Consider the following 15,596-nt stretch of genomic DNA (forward strand, 5'->3'; position numbering starts at 1 on the left):
CCAAAACTCGGGGTCTTTCTTGTAAGGAGCCAGTGCTTGTTCTAAGCATGGCTCCCTGAGAATTTGTTATATATCCAGCACTCTTGGCTGATGTTTACCCAGGTGATATGGCCAGCTAGCATCTGCAGTTGTGTCTGCCTTAAGGAGCCAGGAGCTGCAAGTACAGTTCTGGAGTGGCTCAGGCAGAGATCCTTTCAGAGCACTGCAGATCTGAGTTAGCCATGCACTTCATATCTCTTTTATATCTCTCTGCTTGACTTTTTTCTTCTTTGTTGTACACTTCTCTCCACCCCGCACTTTTTTTTTTTGATTGGATGCCTTTGGGATTTCTCTTCCAGCTTTTCGACAAGGAACTCATGGCATACAGATGACATCTATCAAAAAAAGACGTTCCCCAGATGATGAGCTCTTATACTTGCCAGTGAGTTCTCTCCATCTTTGTATTTACCCTGTGTTTAGTATCTTCCTTGGTGACTTGAGGCTCATCTAGACTTCAGAGAGAACTGAGGATGGGGTTGGGGTGTGAAAGAATAATTTCTCTTTTCTTTAATCCCAAGAGCTACCTATTTTAAATACATATTCCAAATAAAAAGTATTTTAAAAATCATACTAGGTGGTAAGAGTGGCTTATGCAAGGCATATGAGAATATCCCAAGGGATCTGTCTGTCCTGGGGGAAGCATTGTCTTTGAGATCTAACTAAATTTCTTCCTCTGGGTCTGTGCCACATGACCTTTCTCTAGAAATACTGGGTATTGCCTTACTGATAGGTGGATGCTCCTGTAGTTTTTATGTGTATTACCACTGTAATGCAGTGATAGAAGTGAAATACGCTGTATTAAGTGTAGGCAGAAAAAGGGCAAGAAATATCTCTAATTGGCCATTTAGCTTCTTGCCCATGAGCCATGTTGAGTTGGATAACTCACAAATCTTGGTGTGCTTGGAGGAGAAGGGAGATCCAAACCCAGCTCCCAGGTTCAAGTGCTATCTTTTCTGAAGGCATGTAAGATTCAGCACCAGATCTGCTTGCATCTGAAGCAGGTCAAGACATTTTCTGTCTAAATAGTTTGGAACAGAATGTTGCTTTTGGCTGGCATAGATTCACATTGAGCCATATGACAACCCCAAGATGTTCATTAGCGTGCAGTTTGAGATTATCACTCTTCAACATTATGTGCTGCACCTCTAGCACAAGGCTTAGCAGTTCTGTTGTGTGTGCATAGTGTATAAACAGGGTATTTGCATCCTGCTCTGGCTGTTTACTTGCCTTTATCTAAAACTCTCTAAGGTGACTACACTAAGGACTACAAATGCAGCCCTTTAAAGCTTTTCTTTTCCCCCAACCTCCTTTTCTTTTCCCATGATCCAGGTGAGGGGACGGGAGACATATGAAATGCTGCTGAAGATCAAAGAGTCCCTGGAGCTGATGCAGTACCTTCCCCAGCACACGATTGAGACCTACCGGCAGCAGCAGCAGCAACAGCACCAGCACTTGCTCCAGAAGCAGTGAGTACCAGTGTGCTTGCAGTGTCAGTGCACTGGCGACACTGGGGAAGGGGGAGAGAGGAGAGAGACACAGAAGACTTCTGCACAGTTGTTCACAGGGACATGGTGCTCAAATGAGGGCCAAGCAATGGATTGAAGCAGTCCTGCTTCCCTGAGTGCACAACCTCAATTTCTCTCAAGGTCCCTCTCTAGTCTCTTGTCGCACACATTTCACCTCTTGACCTTGGAGGGTGAATGAGAATGGGCTCAGTGCCTTGTTTCTGACATCCAGCCAGAGCCCAAGGCATAGCATGGTGAGGCAGAGCTATTGTCAGCCTGTGGTCAGAAACTTGCTGTGTGTGCCTGTCCCAGCTGGGGAGCACAGGCTCGGTGCACTCCTCTCTCATCTGCTCCATGGGAATGGCAGCAAATGTGGAGCCAGCTCCATGCCTTCTCCAGGGTTTCCATCTGAGCATCTTGCCAAGAGTATGTAGAGCTGGGACTTGTGAGCACCAGCTCAGCCAAGTGCTTGGACCCCACTGCAGTGCATCTCTGGTGCATTGGAGGGCTGGTGTGTCAGCAATACTTCAGGCTGTTCAGCTATAAAACAGGCAGCAGAAGTTGAGGGCAAGGTTGAAACACATAAGATTTCCTTTGTGGCTGGTGGGCACTTCAAAGAAAGATTTTGTATACACTTCAAAGTGTTGTCAGAAACTGTACTTTGCCAGCTGACTCTTCACATTGCTCGTGAGAAATTTTTCATCCTGTCTGAACTCAAGAGAGTTCACAACAAGGAGGATAGGGAAAACAAGGGCCAAACAGGTGTCTGGGTTCCATATTGCTCCGGGTTCCCAAAGTTTTGCAGTTACAGAGGCTTGGGCAGAGAATGACTTCCCAGATGGGCTGTAAGCAGTGTCATTCATGAGCATTGCTTCACCTGCTGTCTCTGGTGACAGAAAATAGCCCTCCGGGCTGTAGGTGGCTGCCAGCGGTAGTGCTTCGGATCTCGCGCGTTCCTGCTGGGAAGCTCTCGCGTCAGGAGGCTGTGGGTATAACTCATTCCTCTGCAGAGGTTAGCATGGGGCCAAGGCACCACATAAGTCCCACTTGAGCCTGTAGGGATTTATTTCAGTGCCTTGGCCTTGTCTCAGGACTTCTGCAATACCACAGCTTTCTGCCAGATCTCTACATGTGTTCACATTTCAACCTGTGTGTTTTTAGTGTCAGCTGGAGTCTTGTGGAGGTGTGAAAAAAGCCTTCTGCCAAAATGTCTGGAGCATCCAGGGGCTCTGGACTCTTTTTTTGGGGTACTTAAAAATCTCATTATTATTTTTATTAACTTTTATCAGTCATCTGCACTGTTTGTATAAACTATAGCTTGTATTTACTAGCTCCTAGGCATTGTGGCATTTGTGTGCTCTGCTGCTTGCCTTCAAAGCTTCACCTGAACCACAGCCATTTCAGCTGAGAAATGGTTTTGTAAGCAGAAATGGACAGCAGCAGATGGCAGCTTTCCCTTGGTGCTGACAGTTGGCTTTGCCGTAATTACTGTTTTCGTTCTTTCTATATCAGTAGGATGGGTTTCTGGCAAATGAGGTTGATATTTGTGTTACCTTTAAGACCAGCATGTAGAAGTCCAGCCATTTAATTTAATGAGACTTCTTTTGGCGTGTCTCTTGGTAGTTGTCAAGTTATATACTCTTTTTTCTCAGTTGCTGACTGTACTAAGATACAGGAGAGAAAGCTTAAGGGTTTTTTTAAAAACAGCTTTTAAGGGTTCCAGGAGTGGAGAGAAAAATAACTTACACTGTTTGTCCAGAGCTGTTGCAGTTGTCTCTGCCAACAGCCTGCCATCAAGCAGGGTCCTCTGTGCTGAAATGTGTGTTCAGGCAATAGTTTCTTAGGTGCACTTTGGGTTTTGGTGCTTTTTCCTCAATAATCCTAGGGTATGACTTAATATCTGAAGGAATAGGTTCAGGGCAAGGGGATGTTTAGGCTGAAAATATTCTAAGATGCAGTTGCACCCTAAAGAAAGAACTGTAAAGGAGCTTCAGGTCTCAATGTGAGAATGGGGAAGAGCAGCCTTGCATGTGAGCAGATTGCTGGGAGATGTCTTGCCACTGCTTCCTTGTCAAGCTGGCCAAACTCTGGAGCACAGGGACTCCTTTTTGAATCTGTTCTGCCCTTTCACTTTGTATGTAGGGATCTACTTTAAAATCTTGGTTCAATGCACATGTGAAAAGTGGGAGCTGGGAAAGTGTGTATGCTGTGACCAAGTTGGAATGTGTTGGCTGTAGGTCCAAGCAGGGCTCTGTGGGACTGGAACATTTGAAAGTTGCCTTAGCTCTTCATTCTCAAAATGGAGCAGCATCCACATGTGCTCCAGAGTCAAGCCTCAGTGGAGGAATTGCTTGATTTTTCAGTGTTCTGGGTGGTGATTAACATAGAAAAGCTGTCTAGGTGTGTGGAATGAGTTTTCCCTTTTGCTCCTACAACATGGAAAGCTTAATCTTTTTTGAAGAGTAGGAAGAGCAAGGTTGAGATTATCATGGTGAAAGGTACTTTTAAAAATATAAATCTGTCCTTTTGGAAAATGACTGTATAATTCCTTTCATGTGCATACAAACCAGCATTGCATTTGACAGGCCAGCAGATGCAGCTGCCTTGCTATTCTGGAATAAAAAGGACAAATCTGGTGGCAGTCAGAATTCTTGTGTCTCACTAGATGACCAAAATACTGCAGTGCTCCAAATTGTGCCAGACCACAATATTTCTCTGTCTCATCTCCTCTCTCTGCTTGCTCCTTTATGCATGGTTTTCTCTTACTTGCTGTTATGCCAAATACCTTCATGATCATAGGTGGGAAGTTGTGGGGTGTTTTTTCTTGCAGTTTCTATTCTTCCTGTTTCACTGTCAAATCCTGGGGCCCATACTTGAACAGCAGCACACGCATTTATTTAAAATTCCTTTTCATAGTCTACCATGATTTGAGTAAAACATAAATTTGCCAGGTGATTACTGCTGTGAGAGATATGAGAGGTGGCTCGTGCTTTGTTGGGGAGAGAATGTTTCCTCATTACCCTGCTGTGAAATACATTTACCATCAATATTCCCAGGGAGTTACTGGCACAGTCCTTAAGAATTTCACTAGAAAACACTTCATGTGGTGGGTTTCACTCTGCTGAGCACTGTTTTCAGAACTATCTGCATTTCAGTTTCCTGCAGCAGAGAATCACAGAATATACCAAGCTGGAAGGGATCCATAAAGTTCAAAAGGAACACCAAGTCCAGCTCCTGTGATTGAAGGGTTTTCAAAAGTCTTCCTATGGCTGCCAAGAAGAGGCCTCTTACGTCCAAATGGGATCTTATACCCCAGCAAACATTTCTTTCATATGATCAGGGCTGCAGCTACCAGCCCACGAGCTGCCTTTCAATCTAGTGAGCAGCACAGCTCATTTTCCAAATGAGAAGGAATTCACCTCATAAGTGAGCAGTGACAGAACTGAGCTATCCTGTGCCTGGAGTGCTCCAGCTGAGCTGCGAGCTGCAAGGATACCAGTGCTTGCTTTGTGGGAAGGGGGCTGGTGGGGAAGGTACTCTTTGTACCTTTACCTCGTTAATCTCACTTTTGGTGTGAAAGCTAATAGTGGATTTTTGCATGATTTGGTTTTGTTTTGTAGTGCTGTGCTTGCATGTGAACTCCAGGCACCTGGAAAGTGTTCTCACAACAGAATGGCCAAGATTAAAAGAACCAAGTAGAAGTGCTTTGTGGGCTCTGAGGATACAATATCCTCTGCATCAACTGGTGGCCCCAGGACCCCTTGGCTTTTCAAATGAGAGTAGTTGAGCTGTAATAAGTAGGGCAAATATGCACCATTCTCCCTCTCTAGCATCAGCTTCTGGTTTTGAAATGATTGTAATTAGAACTGGACTTGATGGAAGCTGCTACTTCTTTTTCCTCTGCCTGAATGCTTTTGTTCCTCTTGTATCTGTCACTGGAAACATTATCAGGGCATTATTTGTACCCATGAGACTGGGACAGAATCAGATTTCCCTATCAACTGGTTGTTTCGCTTCCTTGCCAAGCACTCACTTGTGCCTGGGGCTTTCCAGCTTCCTAAATCTCCCTGTTACATACCCTCACTGTAGGTGCTAAGACATTTGCTTTTTCCTTCTTTAAAAGCCTGTACTGTGATCATGAAGGTGGAATATGACTGTTTCTCTCTTGGTGGCTGGCAAAGGGTTCTGTACATTCATCTTTTTCTTTTCTCTGGTTCCTTCTTTACAGTCTCCTTTCGGCCTGCTTCAGGAGTGAACTCACGGACTCAAGGAGAGACCCTCCCAAACAGACCGATGCCATCCTAAAACATTCCAGCCCCCCAAACCCATCAGTATATCCATAAACTGAGCTGGCAGGGTCACTTTGCCCGGCTGGCAGGACTAGGAACAGTGGGGCAAATACACAGCCTGGTAGCAGCAGAGTGAATAGTGAGAGTAAACTTCTGAAGGGACTCAAACTTTGCAAAAGCAACAGACACTTCTACAGCCCTCGTAGCTGTAGCCCATAGCGTTGTGAGGTCAGAAGCCACGGTGTTGTCTGTCATGGTGTAACTTTCTTTTTCCCATTTTTGTAATGTGTTGATACTCTTTCTTCTTACTTCTGTATTTGTGAAACTTGGCACGGTTTCTCTGAGCAGGTCTCAATTTTAAAATGCCTTTTGTCTTGTTTAAGTTAAAAAAATGTGTCCATGGACTGGGGGGATAGAAGCAGAGGATGTGTGTTTAAATGGTCTATGATAGTCAATTTGGCCTGTTTTAATGCTGGCCATGCACTAATAGTGCACATATCTGATGTATTTGTACTGCTGGACAGGGAGAGGTAATAATTACATGAACTGGCACTGCTAAGAAATCAATTCTTTTCTGTAGAAATGCCTGCTATTTTGGCATCATGAACTGTTTCCACTTATTTCTAGCCTTAAAGGATTTGATCTAAAGTACATCAAAATTGTAAAGAAGACTGGATGGCTGACTTTGCACCAGCACTGCTGGGATTGATCCAGCTTTACTGAATTTAGGGAGTTCATGACTCTGTGGGATCGATCCAAGTGGTGGGCTGAACTGCACAAGTTGAATGTGTGGTTGAAGTATAATGACATCCATGTGTGCCCAGTGTCCTGTCCCTTTGCAACTCAGGGTGTAGAGTGTCCAAAACTCCCTCGTGCCCCATCTGTAAAAAGGAATAATAGCTTTTCCCTTTCCTTACAGATATTCAGAAATTATTAGATGTTGTCTTACCATTTTAATCAACCCTGCTATCTTTTTCCCCTTCTCTCCAAGCCTTATAGTTCAAAGGAAAGCAGTGCCAGTGTATGTTGCAGTTGACTCAGCCAAGTGGCCTCACGCCATGTCCACCTTGTCCATTAATCCTGAAACCAGAGGGTCTTGCAAATTGTGTCCATGAAGTGCATCTGGGTTTAGCAATTCCGACACAGAACACTCTTTCTCAGCAAGGACAAAATTCTCGTATTGCTTCTGTCAAGCTCTGAAAGCTGTTCATGTGGGGCTTGACAGGGAGGGGTCTGTGTCAAGCCCGGGCTGTCACAAAAGAGGAACAATCAACAGGCAAGTGACATGCCATGGTGTAACATGGCCATATTGAGTGTGGCACTGGGTGTGGATACTGGCAGTGAGGGAGGAGGGAGTTGAGGGTGGGCATTTTGCCCACTGAGAGCTGCTCAAACATCTTTATGTGAAGAGCAGCCTCTAATGCTGATAGGGAAGTGTCCTTCAAGCCACACTCCCAGGCATTGCTTCTGAGGAGCTCTCTGATGTTGACAGCAGCAAGAAGTAGAAATGTGAAGAAGGTACACCAGGAGCAGTGGCTGGGGAGCACAGCTCAGTTGCAAGTGCCAGGGATCATCTCTTGAGAAACTCAGGAGGCTGTATCAACCCTGCTGGGGACCTGTGTGCCCTGCAGTGCAGTCTGTGCTGGATTTATCTGGGGCAGGTGCACATCCAGCTCTCACAAACTCATGGTTAGGCAATGTGAAGAGAAGGTTGGCTCTTCCAAATTCAGAGCGGGCCTGCTGGCCACCCACCATGGGAAAAAAGCCTGATGCAGTCAGAAGATGCTTATCTCTGAACATCACATCATCTGCTTCCAGGCAGCAGAGCTGGGATTTGAGCAGGTGATGACTCGAAGCAGCATCTCGTTTGAGAGCCATATCCCATCTTTGGGTATCTCTGATGTCTTAGCAAGGCTTGCTCTACCATAGCAGTTAGGAGGAGGGCTGATGGAAAAGAGCCCCCAAAATTGGGATTAAGTATATAAATAATAGCTAATTAAACACTAGGAGTGCCTATTTCATACAGTTGCAGCTCTACCATGGTTCCTTGTGTGAAGCCAATCAAAACCAAGTGCCTCTTTACCTTGCCTGGAAATTCCAGGAAGTTCTTTGAGATCCCAAAGTCACTATTTTTATATTTGCTTTTATTTGGGAAAAGAAAGGCACTGTAATTCCTTTCCCTGTGAGAGGTGGGAATCTGAACTGTAAATACAGCCCAGAAATAAGAATTATGCTTTGCACTGTTGTCTGTCCTTCCAATGAAGGTTTATTCCTGGATTTTGGCTTTGTCTGCTTCTGGATGGCACTATGGAAATATCATGACAGGGAAACACTGATCTGTATCTGGAGCTCTGCTCCTGGGCAAGTTTGAGGAGGCAGCCCAACAGAAGATAAAAGGCATCCACAGCTTGTACTGGGAGATTCCAGTTCATCATTTGGTGTGACCTCTAGGAAATCCCTTGTACTGTAATGGGCAATACAGTATCTCAGACTTCCACTAAACAAGAATGTAAATTATTTGGATCCTGTTGTTTTCTGGAAAGTTTTTCTGATTTGTCCTACTTAAGAGGATGATGATTGTGAAGCTCATCTTAGCTGTAACTTGATTTGCTTTCCAACTACCAGGTGGTTATATTAGAAGGTGCTATTCTTTTTTCTTTTATCAAATACCTGGAGCTGAAAGCAATTTGAGTTGCTTTGTAGTGCGTCCTCTGCAGATAAAACAAAAACCTTTTCCCAGCAGTCTTTTCATTGCTTCTTTGCCATCTCCATGTCTTCAGGAAAATAAGCCTTTTCCTTTCAAGGAATAACCAAGTGGACTAATTGGGCCTTATCAGTCTGTGTCAACTACTTGATGTATATCCACTCCCTGTATTACAGCTCCATTCCTTGGAGAGCAGATTGCATCCATGGCCTGCCTTGAGAAATTCCCATACCTGGAATGTAAGGGAAGTCTTTATTGCTACCCCTGTCCCTGTGCTGTAGGTCCTGTCTGCCCAGTAACTGTTGGAGTTCCTCCTTTCCATATTCCCAGTGAGGTACTAAGCCCACAAACCACTGGTGTGATTGTAAAGATGCACTGTTGTTTGCTTTAGAATAGCAGCTCTTTGGGATGTGGGGAGCAAGGGCATCTCTCTGCTTTTAAATGTCCAGGTGCTTCACAGGCCTGCAAAGCAGGTGAGTGCAACTGTGCATCACCTGTGTCACTTGTGTGCCATTATTGGATTACATCAGTGACATCCCAGTGTTACAGAGCCCCATGGGAAACCTTGCTTTAAAGACCATTGTCAAAGCATGTTGACCTTGTGTGAACCTAGGATGTGATCCTTGGAGTGGCTACTGAAAGGAAAGGCAGACACAGAACTGGTCAGCTCTGATTCAACTTGTGTGTCTCTGCACTGACTAGCTCTGGGACTTCAGGGACAGCAAACTATAGGTACAGGGGCTATGATAAAATCTTAAACTCTAAGCCTGAGCTGCCCAATTGCGTTGAATGAACTTTTGATGTCATTTGCACTAAAGCTGCTTACATGGCTGTGTGCTCCGCTAGTGAATGGAGGACTCTGATCTGCTCAATCAGGCAATTGGTCAATCCCAGCAGTTTGCTGCCTCTGGTGAAGGGCTGGTATCCAGTGAGCTGGGAAAGCATAGAGTTATACAAGGTAACCTGTGAACTGAACTTTGTTCCTATATGGGAGAAGAAGGAAGTTCCTTCCTGACCTCTTGAGATGATCAGTATATGCCTTGAAGCATGAGAGACTGATTGCTGTCATATGAGCTTGCATAACTACAAATGTTATTTGCTAAATAATTACATGGCCTCTTGAAGAGAGAAAACTCAGTTGCAGAATGTGACTCAGTGCCTTTTGTATCAGACTGTTCCAACAAGTATAATAGTCTCTTAATTGAAGTCCTTATACCTTGATATTAAAATGCATTTCATTGGCATTGATATCAAAGAAATGTTAATGCTCTGACTTCTAATCTTTCTTGAGACATAGTAAGTACAATTTTAATGAAAATCACTGTGCATGACATTCTTATATCTGTTTAAAAAAATCGAGGAAAAAAGCAATATGTTTTAAATGAAGCCTCAAACACCATGTAGTCCTTGTGCTTAATACCAAAAACATTTTCTTGTATTTCTAAGGCTCTTGCTATATTGATGTGTGAGATTAATTTTCAATAAAATTTTGCATCTTGGTTTATCTTGCGACTTTTCTTTGGCTAGATGGCTTTCTGTAGGCCTTTTAAACATCTGCTCATGTGATGGAATACCTTCGTTGAAACTAGTATGGGTACAAAGAAAAATGCTATTGTTTTCTGCTTTGTTCCCTTGAACTTGATTTTGTTAATCTTGACTCTGAGTATGAATGAGATAATAATGCAGTCCCTAAGCTATACGTTAAATGCATTTGTTTTCTAAATGTTTTCTAAACCTTTGGTTGGCTTGTGTTTGACTGTTTTTTGTTTTTCTTTCATCCCCAAAGCATTTTGTAGTCTCCTACTTAGCTTTGTTGAGATCACTGTTGGTGGTGGAGAGGGCAGAGATAGGCCCTCTACTGTCCTCAAACAATGCAACTCAGTCTCTTTTGGGAAGCTTTTGTTGGTTTGGTTTGGAATTTTACTGTGTTCATGGTGACCTCCTCACTTGCAGATCATGCAGATTTTGCCATAAGAGATTCTTCAGGTGTATTTCAGCTGGAGCTCAGTTAAGTACCTGAACCCATGAAGTAGAAATACTCACTGATCCTAAATGCAGAAGCCTTCTAGGCTAAGGGTGGTGTTAGCCTGACTTGAATTTCATGGCTGGACTCAACTTTCATAATTGGGGAATTGAAACCTCAGATCTGAATCATTCCCTTCTCTCTGAAAGTTGGGTCTGAACTTCATGGCTCGGTTTCACTTCCCCTTGGGAGTTGCTGCCATTGTTAATATTAATTTGTGAAGCTTCTTGTGCTTTCCACTTCCTTGAGTCTGTGAAGTTTGCTGGATCTTGTCCTGCATCTTCACTGCCAAAGGACAGTTCACACCCTTCTGTACCTCCTGTAATTGTGTAATTAGGTAACATTTCTTCAGGGCCTTAGATACTCCAGCCTGTTAGCATAGATGTTTTCTCCACCCAGCACTGCAAGTCTTGAAAGTGCAGGAAGCTGGAGACAATGTAATTGTATGGAACTTGACCTTGAGTGCTGAAGGTTTTAATAAATTATCAAGGAATAAGCCTTTTCTTTCCTTTTACACTTTGCTTATTTGGAGTAATAATTATTCTATTTGCATAGAAGAAAAGCCAGTTCCCAGGAATTGGTGTAACCAGTTATACCCAGATGGGAACAAGTTTCCCAATGGGAAATAAGATAGGAATGTCCCATGGACATTCACCATGGGGTCACTGTGATATGAGTGCTGGGTGCTCTGCAGGGTGACCATGGCTTGAGGGTACTTGCGTTTGGGAAGTAAACATTTCCCAAATCTTTGCCCAGTCCTACAAATGCCCCTGGTGTCAGAGAGAAAAAAAACTGCTCCCTTGTGGCACAGCAGTGCTGTGCCAATTGTGTTGTTGGACTGGCTTTAATGATAATTTTCTGCATATCCCACATAAGACCCCACTCCAGATGGGATGCCACAGCCGTAACTCGATCTGGGAGCTGGGCTGCCGTTCAGAAGCAGCCTGGTCTTGGCAGTCTGGATCACTTACATGGCAGGATTGCAGCTGGGACCCTCGGGGCTGGGCAGCAGGGAGCTCTGGCAAGCTTCTCTGGCCCACTCCAAGAATGTGCTGGATAGAGTTTGGGGTTGGATGGACTTGAGGGAGGCTAGTGCTGTTGTCAGGTGCTAGTAGGAACCTGATCCTCTTTGCAAGCAGCCTGAGGGGTTTGGATACCAGGTTTGCCTTAACACCAGCAAAAGCTGCCTGTCGGCATCCCAAGCAGCTCTGACCATCTCAGGAGTGGTCCCTAAAGTACATGGAATCTGTCTTGAGAAAGAGCCTCTGGCTGTTAAATATACACCTGAGAACAGCCTGATTATATGAACAACTAGGAATTTTGATGATAAGTGTGACCCAATCTGAAAATTGTTTCTGCAGTAAGGTTTTAGGGGTATTAGGGGTATTTAGGATGGTTTGAGATGGCTTCCTTAGTTCCTGTTCTTAGGAAAAAGTCTTTGACCACGAGGAGAGTTTAACTTTAAAATACTCTTCAAATCTTGGCAGCTGTTTGCTGGCTTTCCATGCGTTCTCTTAAACTGAAAAACTTGCATACACACTTCTTAAATAAAAGGTTTCAACCAAAAGTAAAGCTTTCCTTTTTTTTGGTATTTCAGTTTTTGGGGTTTTTTTAAGTGCTGAGAATATCTGAGAAATTTATTTCCTGTTGACTCATTCTCCAGTGATTTTTATCTGTGACGCTCCTGTGGTGTCAGTGATTTCAGTGGCCATGTAGCCCCTTGGATGCACACTCTGAACAGCCAGCTGCTGTGATTCCTGTCCTAACATCTCCTTGGTTTGCAGGACCTCCATGCAGTCGCAGTCCTCGTATGGCTCCAACTCTCCACCACTCAGCAAAATGAACAGCATGAACAAGTTGCCCTCGGTCAGCCAGCTCATCAACCCCCAGCAGCGCAATGCCCTGACCCCAACCACCATCCCCGACAGCATGGGAACCAACAGTAAGAAACTCTTATTCCTCCTTCTCCTGTTCCCCGCGTGCTCCCTGCTAGTCTGAACAAGGAGACTTGGCATCTCCAAGTGGCTAGTGTTAAGCTGGAGAGCCTGGAGTAATTCACTGTGAACCTACAGAGCCAAAAAAATATTGCTCGCTTGTGTGCCATGGGGCAAGGCTTCAGCATCCTGCTCAGAGCCTCACAGGATGAGCAGAGCTGCTTCTTGCTGCAGATCTACCTGGCTGCTTTGTCCTCTGGCTTTTGAGACTTGTTTCTTCTTCCTTTCCCAGCAGAGGAGATGCAAATGTTGGCAACACTTTTCCCCCTCAGTTCAATTAAGACAGTTCTTAATTTCAAAGGAAACATCTTGCAGCTCTGTTCCTCCTGGCTGCTGATGTGTGCTCAGCAGCCCTGTAAATCCAGGATGACAGACATGGTTCTGGGAGCTGAGTTTTGTTGGGGCTTTCTTGGTTGGTGTTTTGTTTTTTAATTTATTTCAAAACAGCTGGACTCTTGCCCACACCTGTTGCTGATCCCCTTCTCGTGCTCTTGCTGTCTCTGAAAACAAAGCTGTTTGGCTGCTGTATTAGGTTACTCTGCTGGGACTGTCCTGCTCCTCTCCTGTGGCAGGGCAAGCTAGAGTTTCTACCCAGCCCGTCTGGGAGGGAAGGTGACATGACGGTGGCACTTTCTCCTGTGAGGGGAGAGCTCCAGAAGGACTGTCTGTCATCTGGTCCTTGGCCCTGCCTGAAATTTCTCTTGAGCTTGCTCTGCGCAGAGCTTTGCAGAGGATTTCAGGCTGCTTCAGCTGGGGGTGCCATGCTGGGGGCAAAGGCGAGGTCTGGGCATGCCTGGGTAACAATGTGCTCCTCCTTCTTCTCTCCTCCAGTTCCCATGATGGGCACCCACATGGCCATGACCGGTGACATGAATGGCCTGAGCCCCACGCAGGCGCTGCCTCCTCCCCTCTCCATGCCTTCAACGTCCCACTGCACCCCCCCTCCTCCATACCCCTCAGACTGCAGCATCGTCAGGTGAGCGGGAGCAGGCTGCCCAGCACATTTCCCACCCAAAGGGAGCAGGGGCCTCAATGATCCTGGAGCACTGGATCCCACGTGACCCTTGGTAGTCCTGAGGCTGGCACCCTCTGGGCACTGAGCCTCAAATCCCCACCTCTGAGCAGCAGAGAGAAACAGAGACATTAGGACTGCAAGAAAGCCCAGGGATGCAGCATCTGTTGGACTGGTGGAGTTTGAGGGCTCCAGGCAGTCTTGCAAACATTTCTTGGTTTTCTTTTTTGCCCTTTGGCCACTTGACAAGCCATGGCTGGGGTCAGAAGCCCCTCTGGCCTTTGTGAGGTCAAACCAGTTGAAAAATGCTGCTTATAAATGAGGAATCCTTTACGCTTAGGGAGGAATGTGCTGATTAGAACTGCATGATATGTCTGAGCCCTAGACCCCATGCCTTGCTGAAGCCTTTTGTGCATGCACCAGGCTGCCATGGGCTCAGCCACCTTCTGAGTGATATGACCTGGTAGGAGGGTCTGTGTGAGCCCTCCTGCCTCAAGACCCAGGCTGTGCAGCACTGGCTCTTGACTAAGGCGAGATGCTGCCATGAGGGCTGGCTGCTGAGCTGAAGGACTCCCTCATTTGTTTGATGTGGCAGTGATGTGGCTTGCTGGCCTGGGATGTCTTGGAGGAGGTCAAGCCAAGGGTGAAAGCTTTGTTTCCTGTTGCTGCAGATTGGCTGAGTGTTTGGTTTTTCTGTGGTTTGGGCTGTTGCAGCCAGGGTGATCCTATTTTCTCTCTCCTTCCTTCCTTCCTCCTCTGCAGCTTCTTAGCGAGGTTGGGCTGCTCATCCTGTGTGGATTATTTCACGACCCAGGGGCTGACCACCATCTATCAGATTGAGCATTACTCCATGGATGTAAGTAACTCCTCACCATTTCCTTTGTTTGCACTCTTGGCCCTGCTTTAGGAACAGATCAGAAATTCAGACTCAGTATACTCTTTTATTTTTACATGATTAAATTGATTTAAGGCTGTTGTACGTAGAGAAGCGATGTTGTGAGGTGAAGAGAGGCTGGAATTGGGGCCAGCAGTGTAACTGCCTTGCCTGGCACAGAGGAAGAGTGTCTCCCCTTCCCTTCCCCAGCTCTCTCTGTTTGAGCCCCCGAAGAGGCCCAGCCCACGTGCCTGTTAATTCTGCAAGGCTTGGTTTCAGTTTACACCTCACTCGCCTGCAGACAAGTAGGCTGTCCAGAAGTGGTCTGCATTTTTCCCTCCCTGCTTCTGTTGTCTAACCTCACCTTAATCATCTTCCCTTGCCACTGGCATCTCATCCCTGTTTGTTGTTTTCCCTTTTTGACTCTTGCATGGCTTTTGCTTCAGGGCTGCTGCTTCCTCTCCAGAGCCATTGCTCTCTTCTGAGCTGGCTGTCCCATTTTTTTCCCTGAGACTTTGGTGCTTTTGCTCCCTAGCGTGGGTTGCCTTCCTTCTGCTGCTGCTCTAATTAGAAAAGCTGACCCAAATTAACCAAAGTTGGTTGCTAATTTTTTCAGAAGCTGATACCATGTATCCCAGAGTTTAGGTAATGCAACACTGCAGGTTGCATTAGGTTTTGCACCAGAAATTATGGGGCCTCAAAGTACATGTTTTTTAAGGTTATGTGTCTGTTATTAAATTCGGTTATGTTTAAGTAATTAAGGCAGTTCCTATAAAGTCAGACATAGAGCTTTGAATACTGGAGCTCAGGCTTGGATTCTAAAACCCTTTTGCAGGCTTTGAAATAAACATGGAAATTTTCAAAGCCATTGACCTTCAGCAGCCCAGCACCCCCACCACTGACAGCCAGCAGATCTCCCTGAGGTTGTCTTGGAGGTCTTGCAGTCCTGTTAAGCTTCTAGCTTTAGGTCACCACGTCTTATGCATGAATGAGCATTTTGTGCAACTTAAAAATAGACTTTGTGCCTTCAGAACGGGCCCTTGCTGCCTCATGGCCACACATGCCCGTTCCAGAGTGAACCACTACTTCCACTATTAGTGGTTTGTCTTGTGCTGTGCATCGAGGCCACCTGGATTTTGGCAGCTTTAGTGGTTCT

The 15,596-nt window shown here is 45.5% G+C and overlaps 1 protein-coding gene across 8 annotated transcripts in view; it reads left to right on the forward strand.

Moving 5' to 3' along the window:
- Positions 1 to 15,596, forward strand: part of TP63 (tumor protein p63) — a 100,107-nt gene that overhangs the window by 81,400 nt on the left and 3,111 nt on the right. For 7 of the 8 annotated variants that reach the window (XM_085069381.1, XM_085069382.1, XM_085069380.1 and 4 more), the window contains 5 exons: positions 339 to 421; positions 1,369 to 1,505; positions 12,345 to 12,502; positions 13,386 to 13,530; positions 14,329 to 14,422. In XM_085069381.1, the coding sequence (XP_084925507.1) occupies positions 339 to 421; positions 1,369 to 1,505; positions 12,345 to 12,502; positions 13,386 to 13,530; positions 14,329 to 14,422 (617 nt within the window). The remainder of the gene's footprint in view (positions 1 to 338; positions 422 to 1,368; positions 1,506 to 12,344; positions 12,503 to 13,385; positions 13,531 to 14,328; positions 14,423 to 15,596) is intronic. The other variant, XM_085069388.1, reaches the window with a different exon arrangement.

Source organism: Lichenostomus cassidix, chromosome 9 (genome assembly GCF_008360975.1).
Source record: "Lichenostomus cassidix isolate B80296 chromosome 9, HeHo_3.0, whole genome shotgun sequence".
Taxonomy (NCBI): Eukaryota; Metazoa; Chordata; class Aves; order Passeriformes; family Meliphagidae; genus Lichenostomus; species Lichenostomus cassidix.